Consider the following 14,322-nt stretch of genomic DNA (forward strand, 5'->3'; position numbering starts at 1 on the left):
ACAGGGGTTCACAGACCAGGTAAAATTGAGGGAGGTGCTTATTTCCCCCCCCCCTTTAAAGATGTTTTTTTTTTTTGTTTTACAAAAGGAAACAGTACGCGAAAATACGACGCCTAAATATTTAAACTCTTCAACATTTTCTGTAACTAAATTGTCATAATAAAATTTTCTTTTTAACATTGGACCTTTCGAAAATACAAGAATCTTTGTTTTTCAACATTTACTTTCAATTTCCTTTGTGAACAATATAATTAACATATGATAAACACAGATTATCAAACGCAAAACTATTTACTTTCACTTTAAGTTTTTGAATTTGTATTGTTTTAAGTGGAAATTATTCATTAAGTAAACTTTGCATTTAACTGACCAACGTATTATGAAATACTTTTTTTAAATAAAAAAAAAAAACAAAGTATTTTTCAAACAACCAAATATTTCATGAATAAGCGCTTGTCTTGGATTGAAAATGGCATTGCTTGGATCAGAAAAATCGTCTCTCTGATTTTTTTCTTTTGTAAACTTATAGTACATGTTTTTTTTTAAACTGTCTAACACATTAGAAGTTAGCTGAGTCATGAGTTCTTTTTTACAAATGAAAAAAAAAGTATGAATTGAGTGACAAAGAATTAATCTAACTGATCAAGTTTTGATATACTTGTCGTCTGAATTACAGGAAAACGATCCATTGCTTCGGGGACGATTGCGTTGTTCACTTGTTGAGAAGTCTGATAGATAATATTGAGCAGTGTGTATTATACTAATGTTCTATAGAACTGACACAGTGCATATGGAATAAAAAAGAAAAGTGTCATTAAATATTGCTCAGTTAACAAATCGAAAGAAAATGAGGCATTCGTTTCTTTGTCACACAGCAGGTTAAATACTGAACATTAATTTTCTGTAACAAAATACGTAAACTTTTCCCTTATGATACCATGATTACATCTCGGGATTGCAAGCGCTTCTTGCACTCCAAGGTTCCAGGACTCAAAGAAAACTTTAATATTCGGTTTCTATTCGATATGTATTAGGCTTTTCAATTATATATATATTAAATCACCAATTTTTTTTGAGACTGTACTTGACCTTCTTGATTTCTCAATTTCCAAAATATACTTCTAATGTCAGCTCCAGAAATCGATAAACCGGTTTTCATATATATATCTGACATTTATTAAGTATAAACTAATTAATGTTATTCCATTGTAGGCATTAAAAGATAATGGAGCTGAACTTTCCCTGACACTTTGTAATATTTTGTATTGCAACAAAGAATAAAGAAAAAGTACAAAGGAATTTTCATTGGAATTAATAAATGTAATCTTTTCTATAAACATTCTTGAATTGTCCCACTGTGCAACTGATAATTTTAATAACTGTATTACATTACCCCACGATCAGAGCCGTCTAGTCGGGTTAAGCTTTTGAATCAACAAACACGAAATTAAAATTTTGTATTACTTTTCACTTTTGCAGCGGTTATCTTTCTTTTCGCTTTCTTCGAGAACTAAAAGTATATACACCCAGATTTAATGTAATATTGATATCGATTTTCAGGTAAAATGATTAAAAATATGAAGACATTGTTAGATTACCTAAGAACTCTGCATATAAAGTTAAGAAAAGAAATTGTTCAGGTGTTAGAGAAATTCTCGGAGGAGACCCGCAATTTGTACCGAATTCGTGCAAACTGAAAAAAAGTCAAACTGTTTTTTACTTAAGCTCAACTAATTCACTCCCATTGCATTGATTTATTTTCTTTTTTTGAAAATTTCTCCGGGGTTAGCCATAATTGATCTGCAGTGCATTATTTAGAATGGAAAAAAAAGAACGATTGTTGGGTCCAGCGCTGTTTACAATAGTACACAAACAAACCCTGAGCTGCGGGCTGTATTTAATGGGGTATAATTGAGATTCCTTGGTGACTGAGTTTGTATGAATCTGGACTATCTACAGCCGCCGATTCAAAATACCGAATCAATCTATCGCAGTCTGGTTTTCTTTCTAACCACTCACAAAGACCATTTTCAACATGCTTAGAGCCTTTTGAGAAATGAATTCACCAATCATAAAGGACGGATAATTGATGAATTCAAAAGTGAATTTAAACTAACTTAAAATCTTCAGATGGATTTCAATTGAAATTCGCTCGTATTGAAATAAACTTTTCAATCGATATGATAAATATATTCCACTTTGGAATCTAGAAGAAAAATTAAATACACATTTAGAATTCTTTTGTTATCATGAAAGACCTTATGATTTCAAAACACAAAGCGTGTGGAAATTGTGGGCATTGTGTTATGCCACTGTGTTGGGTATGTGATATTCACAAATCTCTTTGACATGTATTATGGTGCAACGATCCGGGCCAGAACCTCGGAAAGAGGGGTGCGAAAAGTCCTGTCTTGCGCGCTAGTAATGGAACGGGAGCTTTAAACAATGTTTTCACTTTTCGTTAACAACAGAAAGAATCCTTAGGAATATTGATAATTAAAAGTGGCAAATAATAAAATTCTTAAGACTCGCTGTTTTTTACTCAACAGCCTACAGGGAATTAAAAAATAAAATAAAGTTCAAAGGTGATTAAGTGAGTTGTGCTGGATTACGGTTTCACGACATATTTGAGAGGGACTTTATTTTGTCATTGGGATGTAGCGGGAATGATGATGGAGTTACGTCTCACCCCCATGACCGGAGATGGGAGGGACTAGTATAATCTCATTGTGTTTGCTTCTTACCCTATGTGTTCAGCCCACGGGTGAGTAATTTTACCTGTACACATATTTTCGTATTCCCTACCATTCTTTTATTGCATATACATGTGTAATTCTGTTTTTTTTTTTTTTTTTTTTTAAAAACAAAAACAAAAACAAATGTTTAGTTTAAAAAATATATAATAAAACGCAGAAGTTGTAGTATGTGTGTATTTATACATATTGTGTAACCAGCTAAGAAATAAATCACACACAACGCAACATTTTTTTACCCAAGTGAAATACATCCCTTCATATCGCTTTTCTTTGGCTGACATTTTTGTGTTTCAAAGTAAATAATTTTAAGAATATACTAAATAATTAGCTAGAGATTTACAAGAGTAAATGGAATTGTTTGGCAATCCTGCACTAGTGAACCATTTGTAAGCACTTTATTGACGACCACTCTGCTATGTTTTCTTGCCCTCTGTCCAGACTTAATCATTTAAGTGCCTTCTTCATCGACAATATCTTAAATGTCAAACAATTCTCGTGAAGTAAAATCTTCAAATGGAAGCTTTATATGGGGTGTTTTGGGGGGTAAAGAATAGCCCCAGATTATAAAGCTTTTTAATATTCGAGAAGTTTATCAATATCAAAGTGGACGGGACATGGAAGTTGCACCGGTAGTCATTTTGGCACGATACCTGAAGTAAGCAATGCATAAAAAGCAAACAGACGTATGTCACTCGTCAAATTCTACTTCCCAACGAATATCAGGGAAAACATTTTGAATACTCAGTAATCTAACAGAGAAATAGTTTAAAAGGACAGAGAAGATGTTGAATCCATTAGAGAAAGTCAGTGCGTTACTCATTTCTCTGGGTCTCTGGAGAAATGAAGTTAAAGTCATTTGCTTAATTATTAGAATGCACTTCTCAACTTTTCCGTCTCTCATAAATGATAAGAAAATAAACTGCAATACATTTATCAGATATAGAATAGAGGTTAAAGGTGTACATAGCTATCTTGACGTATCCAGTATGGAGATGAATTAATTATTTCTAATATTTTCTTTCGTAATCGATGGAACGCTTTTAATCATAAATATTTTACAAGAGCCTTACGTAATATTGAATTTCAAGGGTCCCTCTTAGTGTGCACGTATAATGATTTGGCTTAACCAACATTTATTTGCATGACCTACCCCTGAAATCCTATGACTGAAGTTAAACAATTGACAAAGCTCGTTCTTTATTAACATGTCTAGATGGTTTGTTGTTTTTTTTGTTGTATTATGTCATCCTAAAAGTGCTTTTAATTTTCCTACACGGGTGCTGAGATATGGTAATATAAGAGGAGGTAAGAGTCGTCTGTGGTCGGCAGTCATAATTTATCATTACGTCATTATATGGAGAAAGACTTGCATAATAATAAGTCAGGGATCAATTGTTCATAATTTTAAAGACCAGTGTAGACCTTCTTCTCGTGTTACAAGATGGAACACTATTCCTCCGATATTAGCACGTTGTGTTTCAATAAATCTTAAGTGGACCCATCCAATATTGTGCTATGTAACTTGTGGTCGAACATGTTCTAGATGTAGACCGTAAATGTAATTAAATAAATCCTATGTATATATTGTATATTGTGTTCAGATTAACGGTGTAAAATTTACTTGGAAAGGATAATCAAAGGTGATTATTGACATTGTATACCAAATTATTAATTCATCGATATTCAGACTTTGATTTTGATGTCTTTTTATTTATTTTTTTATTTATTATTTTTTTTTTTATCTCACCTCTCTTTAATCATAAGTAGGCAATACATTCCATGCATTGACGGCCGTTTTCCCCCCGTGATCGCTTTTACTAGCAATTAAATTTTTCAGCTACATGAAAGAATTCATAAAGAATTTACGTTTTAATAGTGTCCAATATTAACATTTTAAAAGAAAGAGAACATTACTAAAACAGATCTTGAGCGTTAATTATAGTTTAAGCATTTTAACAATGTTTACCTCGACTATAAAGTAAACAAGTACTACTTAATTAGTAGTCTCTGCAAACGTTTTATCTTTTTTAAAACATGGATTGGAAGAAAATCTGTCTTGTTAATTACATCTCTAATTACATCTCTCAATTAAACGCCAATGAGAGCTCAGACCATTAATCGTTTACTTAAAATTACCACTCCGAAATTTGCTATCGACAAAAGAAGTAAATACTAAAGAAACTTTCACGTTTGTTATATTACACACAGATAATCATTTCATTGTGACGTAGTTTTACGACAATGTTTTTAAATGGAGGTTTATTTCTTACAAGTTTATTTACGATATATTTTATTTTCTCCCCGTTTACAATGAATCTGGCCTATATTTTATTCAGCTAATATGTTTTAACTATCATCTGTAATATTACACATACTGCCCTCCTCCTCCTTTTCAGACTTAACTAATTAACTTCATACCAAGAAATCAATTACTGAAACCAACTCGACGATCAATCTCTTTTTGAAACCAACTTGACGATAAAACTCGTGAAATTCAAAAAAAAAAAAAAAATCTTTTTAGTCAATTTCCAAAACAGACCTTTTATTCTTTATCTCTCACACATGTGTGAAGTTCTTATAACTCTCTTTGCTTGAAAGAAATCTCCTATGACTTATGATCTATCTATTCAAGAAAATTACTTGTATATATGTTAGAACTTTTCGGAAAGAAACGTTTAAATTGCTTTTTAGAGATTTTTTTGGGTATCTAGAAAAATAAATCTTTTTTTGCCATAAACTAGACATCTACTTGTATGAGAAGATATTTATGTCGCCAATGAACAGAGATTTATTCCTTAATTCCAGAATGCTTTTAAACAAAAATTTCAATAGACTTTGACTCTAAGGTATCTCTTTCGCAAAACAATAGGTCGTCTCATAAAAGGGATATCTCTAAGTATTCAGAGACATTTCTTGAAGTGATTAGTCACCTAAAGTTAAAATAGATATCTATTTGATTAGAAATCTCCGTGTTTTAAAATATCTCTTTGCTTCAAAAGACATATTTTAACATTCTTTTTACAGAGAGATATTTCTCTGATACAAGAAATATACCTGTAAGGAAAAAGTTTTTTTCTTTATTGCAAGAATTATCCCTTCTATTTTGGAAGAAAAAAAATGTCCATAACTTGTAGTGATTCCTTGGTTTAGGGGTGGATAATTAGATCGTTTATCTGGGCTATGGTCAAGCCAGATCCAGCTTTATCAATTTTGAATGACAAACTAATAATTTTTTCCCTATATTTCAGTCCTCACTTGCACATTTCCGTTTACCGGAACTTGGGTGACTAGCAATCGTGGAACATGGACTGTGTCTTCCAGCTCCATTCAGAACTTCAAGCTGAATGTGGATACTGCAGGGTCCAGTTTGTGGACCATGGACTGCTATTCATCCGACGGTACCAACTACGTCCTTAAGTAAGTGGACAATTACTGGAAATGACATAGGTCCTCCGGCATGTTCACAATTAACAAAAATGCCTCTACATGCAACACAAGCTTTTTTACCATCTTGCTATTATCAGCGAGGAGTTCATTTCAAGGGCAATTGTTAATTCTTTAAAGAATTTATGAACACTTGTGCAAATCTTTGAGAGTACCTTTTATTGCCCTTTTTCTTTTGAAATTATATATATCGACTCTCTTTGAAAACTCACAATTTTTCTGAGATTTCAGTAGCTTATTAATCTCATGTACCTTTTTATTCTGAGACATTGAATGGAAAAAGAATCTGCATACAAAGATCGCAGACTATTTGTATGAGGTGTTATGGAAATTGCAAACATTACGTACAAAATGTTAGATTTCTTGTGGAAATTAAAAGACAGTGCAGATTCAAGTCAATAGAAGAACAAAGTCCAGTTATTACAAGCGTTCCTGCCCACTGTAATTTTTCTGAATTCATTTATTCCAGTAAAAAATCAGAACATAAACCAGAGATTTTCCATGACAGAAACGACAACATGTATATAGTAATCAAATATCTCGTCATTTTATTTTATGCTTTAGTTTAATCAATATTTGTTCATCAGAATCTGAATCGATTGGGTAAAAGGCAGTGCCTTCAAATACCCTCTCCATAGAAGTCAATGTGTGCTGTACTGCATATACAAATAATATGTTCTGTATCTATTCGTAATACATAAAAATACTAATAAATATCATCTTCTGATTTTTAAAGTTTTTTCAAAATGTATTAAAAAGAAATCCACCAAAGAAAGAGGGCGTACAAGGCGAGGACAATCCCCCGCTCTGGAACAATATATTTCTTAATTTTCAAAGTTCACGGAAACGTTATATTTTTCTAAAATAATGTTTTCAGTAATGTCATCTTCAACACATTTGATTCAATTATATTTTATTGAATGACTTTTTGATTAATAATTTGTTATTAAAGTTAACAGTAAAGCATATTTAGTCGAAAATGGGTTTATTAGAGCCATAAAAACGATTTTTGAAATTTGCTTTGCACGCCTTCATTCTTTATGATATTGGCAATTCAAGTGATTTGCTTTAAGAATAGAAAGAAAACAGCATCCTTTGGTATCTTGCACGAATGTCTGTTAAGGGACTCCAATTTTTTTGTGAGGAAACTTGTTAAAATAGCAATACTTTAAGGACAAATTCTTGGGGAAAAAATATGTCATTGAGGAACATGTCGTCTGACCTTAGTCAAATAGTGACCTCTGAGATATAACCTTGAAACAAATTAACAATACCATGGCACACCACCTAAACAAAAAATTGGTTGTGTAAGAATATATCTCAGTTCTCCTCTGAATCTTCAAACATCAAGTTCTGGCAGTTTTTCTAAAACTCAACGGACACAGCTAGATCTTTCAATTGTTACCCTAGCAAAATTTTTTAACCAAACAATAGTAATAAACTTTGAACTATTAGTTCGTACCTTTTGTAGTTTCAAAGATATTGAAAGTATGTTTGACCTTTGAAATATGACCATGGATCAAGGTCATTCTATACTGTCTATTTTAGTTAACTATGTAGTGTGATGTCATTTGGAAAAATTATAAATAAATTAACGCTGGAAAAACTCGTACAAGGGGACGGATTAACTGATGAATGCTCGAACTGTCGATCGGATGCTAGAAATCCAATATACACCTACCTGTAAAATTTTGATCTACTATTTATTTCAGCTTGTACAAAAAGATATTACAGCCGTTAAGTATAATAGGTTGTTATCGATGACAAAATACATCTCCGCTCATCCACTAGTGAATTCATAAAGACACCGATTTCTATGGCACGCAAAATTCACAAAAATGAGATAAACATAGTTTCACAGTTGATAAACGAGGTTTAGCGACTGTAAACTATAGTTTACGGACCGTAAACTATATGTTAACGACGTTAATCTGTATTTCACATCTTTAAACCATAGTTAAAGCCTTATCTTCGTTTCACAGTTGAAAACTATACTTAACACTGAAAACAATCATTTGCGATTGCAGAACATGGTTTATCTATGGCACGCCAAATTCACAAAAATTAGATAAACACAGTTTTACAGTTGATAAACTAGGTTTGTCGATTGTAAACTATAGTTTACGAACTGTAAACTATAGTTAACGATTCGTTTACTATACTTTTCATCTGTAAACTATATTTAACAGTAGTAAAGTGTAGTTTACGAATGCTAACCTAAGTTTATCTTTCTGTAAATAAACTTAAACGATAGATTTTATTGATAAATATAGATTCTCATTTGTAAACTATAATTTACATTCGTTAGCCATAGTTAAGAGTTGTTAATCATAGTTTCACAAATCGTGTAACTATATTTATCAGATAAACTATGTTTTACATTCGTTAATTATAGATTTCGGTCGTAAACCATAGTTAATTGTCAGTGGTACTCATAAACTGTATTTAACATACGTAAACTATACTTAACGATCATAAACTATAGTTTTGATAGATAAACTATGATTCACATTTGCCAATCACAGTTTATCGTCATAAACTATAATTCACACTGTAAACTATAGTTAAGAGTTGTTAAATATAGTTTATGAATCTAAACACTTGTTAACTGTTAACGATAGTTTTCAATTCAAAATCTCGCGGCACCAATCGCTAGAGGAAATACTGATTGTGTGTCATTGCCGTAAGTTCTGTATAAAAACGAAACATATAAACAGAATTACTTGAGTAATTTCTCTTCTTGATAATCTTAAGTCAAGCTTTCAGCAACTCTTGATACCAGCAATGCTCAGTCATTCTTGTTTGATCAGCGCAAAGATTGGAAAGACGGCAAGGATAAATGTCAGTGATTAATTGCGTTGCTGATGAAGCAAAAATTTGATCACAAACCGTCAAAATGCATTTTTCCCTATCTTTCTCTTTTAAATAAAACATAAATTTTAATTAATAATTGTCCCGTCATTTTCTTTTTATATCCAACTAGATTTGCTTTAAAATGAAAGAAAATTTTCTTGTAATGTCAACAAATATATATATTTAACAACCAATGAAAATAATCGTTGTATAGCCAAATCTTTAACTTTTTATGTTGTAACTAGAATTAACCTATATATAATTTACGGGCAAAACTTGTTAACTATAGTTTTGATCGTAAACTATACTTTAGAGTCGTGAAATATAGTTTTACAGAAAACTGTGTCTCTCCGATACAAATCAGATATTCTGGCGATAAATTGTGTTTCTCAACTGTAAAACTATATTTATCACAATTTTGTGAATTTGGCGCCTTAAATATTTGTAAACTATCGTTTACAACCGTAAATTATAATTAACACACGTTAACTATGGTTTAGAGTTGTAAACGATAGTTTACAAATCGTGAAACCGTATTTATCAGATAAACTGTCTTGCAAACGCAAATGATTGTTTTCGGTGTTAAGTATAGTTAACACTTGTGAAGCATAGATTAAGGCGTTAACTATGGTTTAGAGATGTAAAACATAGATTAACATCCTTAACTATGGTTTACGGTCCGTAAGCTATAGTTAACAGTCGATAAACCTAGTTTGTCAACTGAAACTATGTTTAGCTCATTTTTGTGAATTTGGCGCTATTTGATAAATACGGTTTCACAACTAGTTAACTATGGTTTACAACTCTAAACTATAGTTAACGAATGTTAATTAAGGTTTACGGCTGTAAACTATACTTTGCTTATATTTAAGGCACCGAATTCATAAAATTGTGATAAATATAGTTTTAATTTGAAAAACACAATTTAACACCAGAATCTCTGATTCTGTATTGAAGATGCACAATTTTCTGTGAAACTATATTTCACAACTCTGAAGTATAGAACAATAGTTAGCATATGTTTTGTCTGTTAGTCTTAGATACAATTAATAATCATAGATACAGCAACCTTTTGCGTTTATCAGACATTGTTGGTATCAAAAGAGTTGCTAAAAGCTAGACTTATAAATTTAAGATTATCAATTACGCAAGATATGACATGTTCTGATATGACGCTTTTTTATGTATAGAACTTACGGCAATGACACACATTTACTATTGCCTTTCACGATTGGTTCCGCGAGATTTTAAATTGAAAACTACAGTGTATCGTTAACAGTTAAGAGCTAGGTGTTTAGATTCATTAACTATGTTTAACAACTCTTAACTATAGTTTACGAGTGTGATTATAGTTTAAGACAATAAACTATGATAAAAATGTGAATCATAGTTTATCTGTCAAAACTATAGTTAACGATCGTTAAGTATAGTTTAAGTCTACTGGATATAGTTTATGAATATTAATGACAGTAAACTATAGTTTATGACCGAAACCTAAAATAAACGAATGTAAAACATAGTTTTTCTGATAAATATAGCTTTAAGATTTAATTGTGAAACTATGATAAACAACTCATACTATGGTTAAACTACAGTTTACAACCGTTAGAATAGTTTTAAAGATGAAAACTATAGTAAACGAATCGTAAACTACAGAGTGAGAAACCATTAAAGTTTATCGTGACATGGAAAATAAACATATCCACAGTTCAAATTATAGAATACAAGTAAATTTTTTTTTATCCAATACAAATATTAAAGAATGAAAATGTTGTATTACACAATACAAATGGAAACTATAAAATATAAATAACGAAATATAAATACTTTTATAGTATATAGGTAAGGGATGATACCTGGTTAGTAAATTTTATACCTGGCGAGGCGAAGCCGTATCTGGTCACTACAAAACTATGTAACGAATTTACCCCATCGACGAAATATTTATATATTCATTGTCTGTGCTTTGTAAAATTGTTTCTCCCCGCTTCATCACTCGCATACGGTGCCTATTATGATGTCACGTGACAGTTAAGAAGATTAAGGAACTCGAGTTGTTCCAAGAGTTACAAAAGAACGATAGCTCCGTATCGACGTGTTTTGATTTTCAAGTGACCGTGTACAACTTTTACACCCCTTCACGTGACAGACTTCAACCAATCGTAAGCCAGGATTTCATAAAAAATCATCAGAGGTGGGGTAAAAATAGTAAATATAGAATATAAATAGAAAATATACAAACAAATTTTAAAAAAAATATACAAAACAAATCAAGAAACATTAATTCAAATGTAAAATCATGAAATAAAAATAAAATATGTAATACATCTTTTAAAAAAATACAATACAAATAGAAAATTATAGAATACAAATGAAAAAGATCGATGAATATTGCAAGGTTTGACATACCATTTCAAGTCATACTCTCCCCATCCTGAGAGTCTCAAAAAAAATTTTCATACATATTTTAGAAAGTTTTTAATTCATGATTGTTAGGTCACCTGAGTCACTCAGGTGACCTATTGCTATCCGTTTTTGTCCGTCGGGTAAAGGGGAACAAAAATTCTAAATTTCAGGGTCCCTGCCCCCCTTGGGCCTGAGGGGTGGGGCCTAAAACCACCAAAATTAATGCAATCTTTAACAATCTTCTTCACTCCTGGACTTCAAGCAGTCAAACTGTTGGCATGATTGTAATAAGCAGTGAGCCCTCTACCAAAATTGCGAAATTCATGGCCCCAGGGTCAGGGGTTCAGGTGTTAGGGCGGGGTTACACAGATCATATAGTGAAAGTGCATTATTTCTTTGAAAATCTTCTTCTCTGCTCCTGGGTATCAAACAAACTAACCAAGTACAGAGTCATGATGAGCAAGAGTGCCATTTCCAAAATTGTGAATTTCATGGCCCCTGGGTCAGGGGTTCTGGTGTTAGAGTGGGGCTCTATTGATTATATAGTGAAAATGCATTAATTCTTTGAAAATCTTCTCCTCTGCTCCTGGGTATTAAACAAACTAACTAAGTACATAGTAATGATGAGCAAGAGTGAGTCTTTCAAAATTGGGTTCTGATGTAAGGGGGGGGGGGGGGGCTCTATTGATTATATAGTGAAAATACATTAATTCTTTGAAAATCTTCTTCTCTGCTCCTGGGAATTAAACAAACTAACTAAGTACATAGTAATAATGAGCAAGAGTGCCTCTTTCCAAATTGTAAAATTCATGGCTCCAGGGTTAGGGGTTCTGGTGTAAGGGCGGGGCTCTATTGATTATATAGTGAAAATGCATTAACTCTTTGAAAATATTCTCCTCTGCTCCAGGGTATTAACAAACTAACTAAGTATATAGTTATAATGAGCAAGAGTGCCTCTTTCAAAGTTTTGAATTTCATGGCCCCTGGGTCAGGGGCTCTGCTGTAAGGGGGAGGGGGCTCTATTAATTATGTAGTGAAAATGCATTTATTCTGTTCAATAATCCTGTCTTATCCTTAGTGTTGAGCTGATAAACAAAGTGCATAGTTATGATGAATAAGGTTGCTTCTTATAAAATTTTTAAAACTTTGTGGTCCCAAGGTGAGGGGCTTTTGTATTTCTCATTGAGGGGGGGGGGGTCTATTGATAATATAGTGAAAACGTGTTAATTCTTTGAAAATCTTCAACTAAGTGCAGAGTTATGATGATGAGGGTTCCTCTTCCAAATTTGTGAAATTCGTGACCCTGGGTCATGGGTTTTGGTGTTAGGGTAGGGCTGTGTTGAATCTGTAGTCATGGTACATGTAGTGAAAATGCATTATTTCACTGAAAATCTTCTCTGCTCCTTGACATATCAAAGGCAAACGAAGTAAAAGTTTTAATAAGCAAGGATATTTTTACCAGATTTTTAAACATCTGGACCATTTGCATTTGGTCAAGTGTTCTGGTCCTGGCCAGGGCTCTATTAATTTGTATTCTACTGAGAGAAGTTATTCCCCTTTGCAATTCACTTTTGATAATTAATCACTCTAAATAATGTATTTGAAAAGTTAATAGAGTAAGAGAATTGTGCAAAACATTATATTGTATAATACAAAAACTACTTTCATAGTTTTAATGATCAGATAGACTTGTAAATAATAAAATAATTAAAATGAGTCAAAAATAACTTATTGAAATGTTCTTCAAAGACCAAGAGAGGCCAATGTGAGAGATTACAATTTGGGGTTAAAAATAGTACAGAAGCACCAATAGTTTGTTAATAGTTTGCATGGTGATAGTGATAAATTGGGGACAGATTAATACTTAATTTTAATATGAGTTATTTCTAAATATTAGACTAATTATATCATTGATCCTGATCATCCTATTTTTCTTGCTTTTGGGCAACAAAACTACCGACAAGTTGTTGTATTATACTCAGGTGACCTTTAAGGCCCTTGAGCCTCTTGTTCTAGTAGCCCTCAATCCATCTCCTAAACAGTTCTACAGTAAACTGATATATTCTGATTCAACGGTTTTCTTTTTGTTACAAAAAAGAATATTTTTATCAATATACTTCTTCCTTTTTACATGTTTAATTAGAAGCTGAAACGCTTAAGGAACCTATTTTGATCATTATTTAGAAACTTTGAGTCACTACTGTACGTAAATGTAAAAGGTCTTGAATTCCTTTTAAATCGATGTCTTGAAAACTATTGAAACTGAAAAGATTTTTTATTAATTTGAAATCTAAATGTTCCTTGACAGCTGAGGGTACATTCAGTGTATGCCTGTTTTCTTTGATACGCTTATAAGTGTATATGCTATGAATACAAACTGTAGAAAAAGATTTTGGAAATGCACATGTATGAGAAAGAATGATAACTGCTCCGACATTCAAATGTTAAATGATGACATAAAAAAAATTCAAATTTTAACATGCACCATAAAAATAGCGCTTAAACAGTCTTGTCGACTCGTCAGCAGATGTCTTTTTAGTCCAAACAAATAACATCTTATTCTAAATATACATGTTTTAGATTTATTTTGACATTAAAGGCGATTATATTATAAAAAAGATTTAAATGATCTACCAGAAGTAACACTAAGGGTAGTATCACACATCTGTCTTTTTCCAATTACTAACACTGAATAAACATTAAAATAAAATGAATTTATTTGCATTTAATTCATGAAACAAATACGAATCATGGGATCATTGCAAAGCAAGGCTACAAAAAATTGAATACCCGGTACATTATGATAATCTCTTCATATGCACACTGTAAAACTTTGATCTCCGATTGTGGCCTAAACCTATCC

General features: G+C 31.9%; 1 protein-coding gene across 1 annotated transcript in view; it reads left to right on the forward strand.

The window, feature by feature from the left end:
• The first annotated feature begins 4,854 nt into the window (after positions 1-4,854).
• LOC133173549 (uncharacterized) overlaps positions 4,855-14,322 on the forward strand; it is a 30,819-nt gene continuing 21,351 nt past the window's right edge. The window contains exons 1-2 of the mRNA XM_061308532.1: positions 4,855-4,921; positions 6,005-6,173. Coding sequence (XP_061164516.1) covers positions 4,855-4,921; positions 6,005-6,173 — 236 coding nt within the window. The remainder of the gene's footprint in view (positions 4,922-6,004; positions 6,174-14,322) is intronic.

This window comes from Saccostrea echinata, unplaced genomic scaffold (genome assembly GCF_033153115.1).
Source record: "Saccostrea echinata isolate AGI-Se365-2 ecotype Australia unplaced genomic scaffold, CSIRO_AGI_Sech_v1 ptg000056l, whole genome shotgun sequence".
NCBI lineage: Eukaryota > Metazoa > Mollusca > Bivalvia > Ostreida > Ostreidae > Saccostrea > Saccostrea echinata.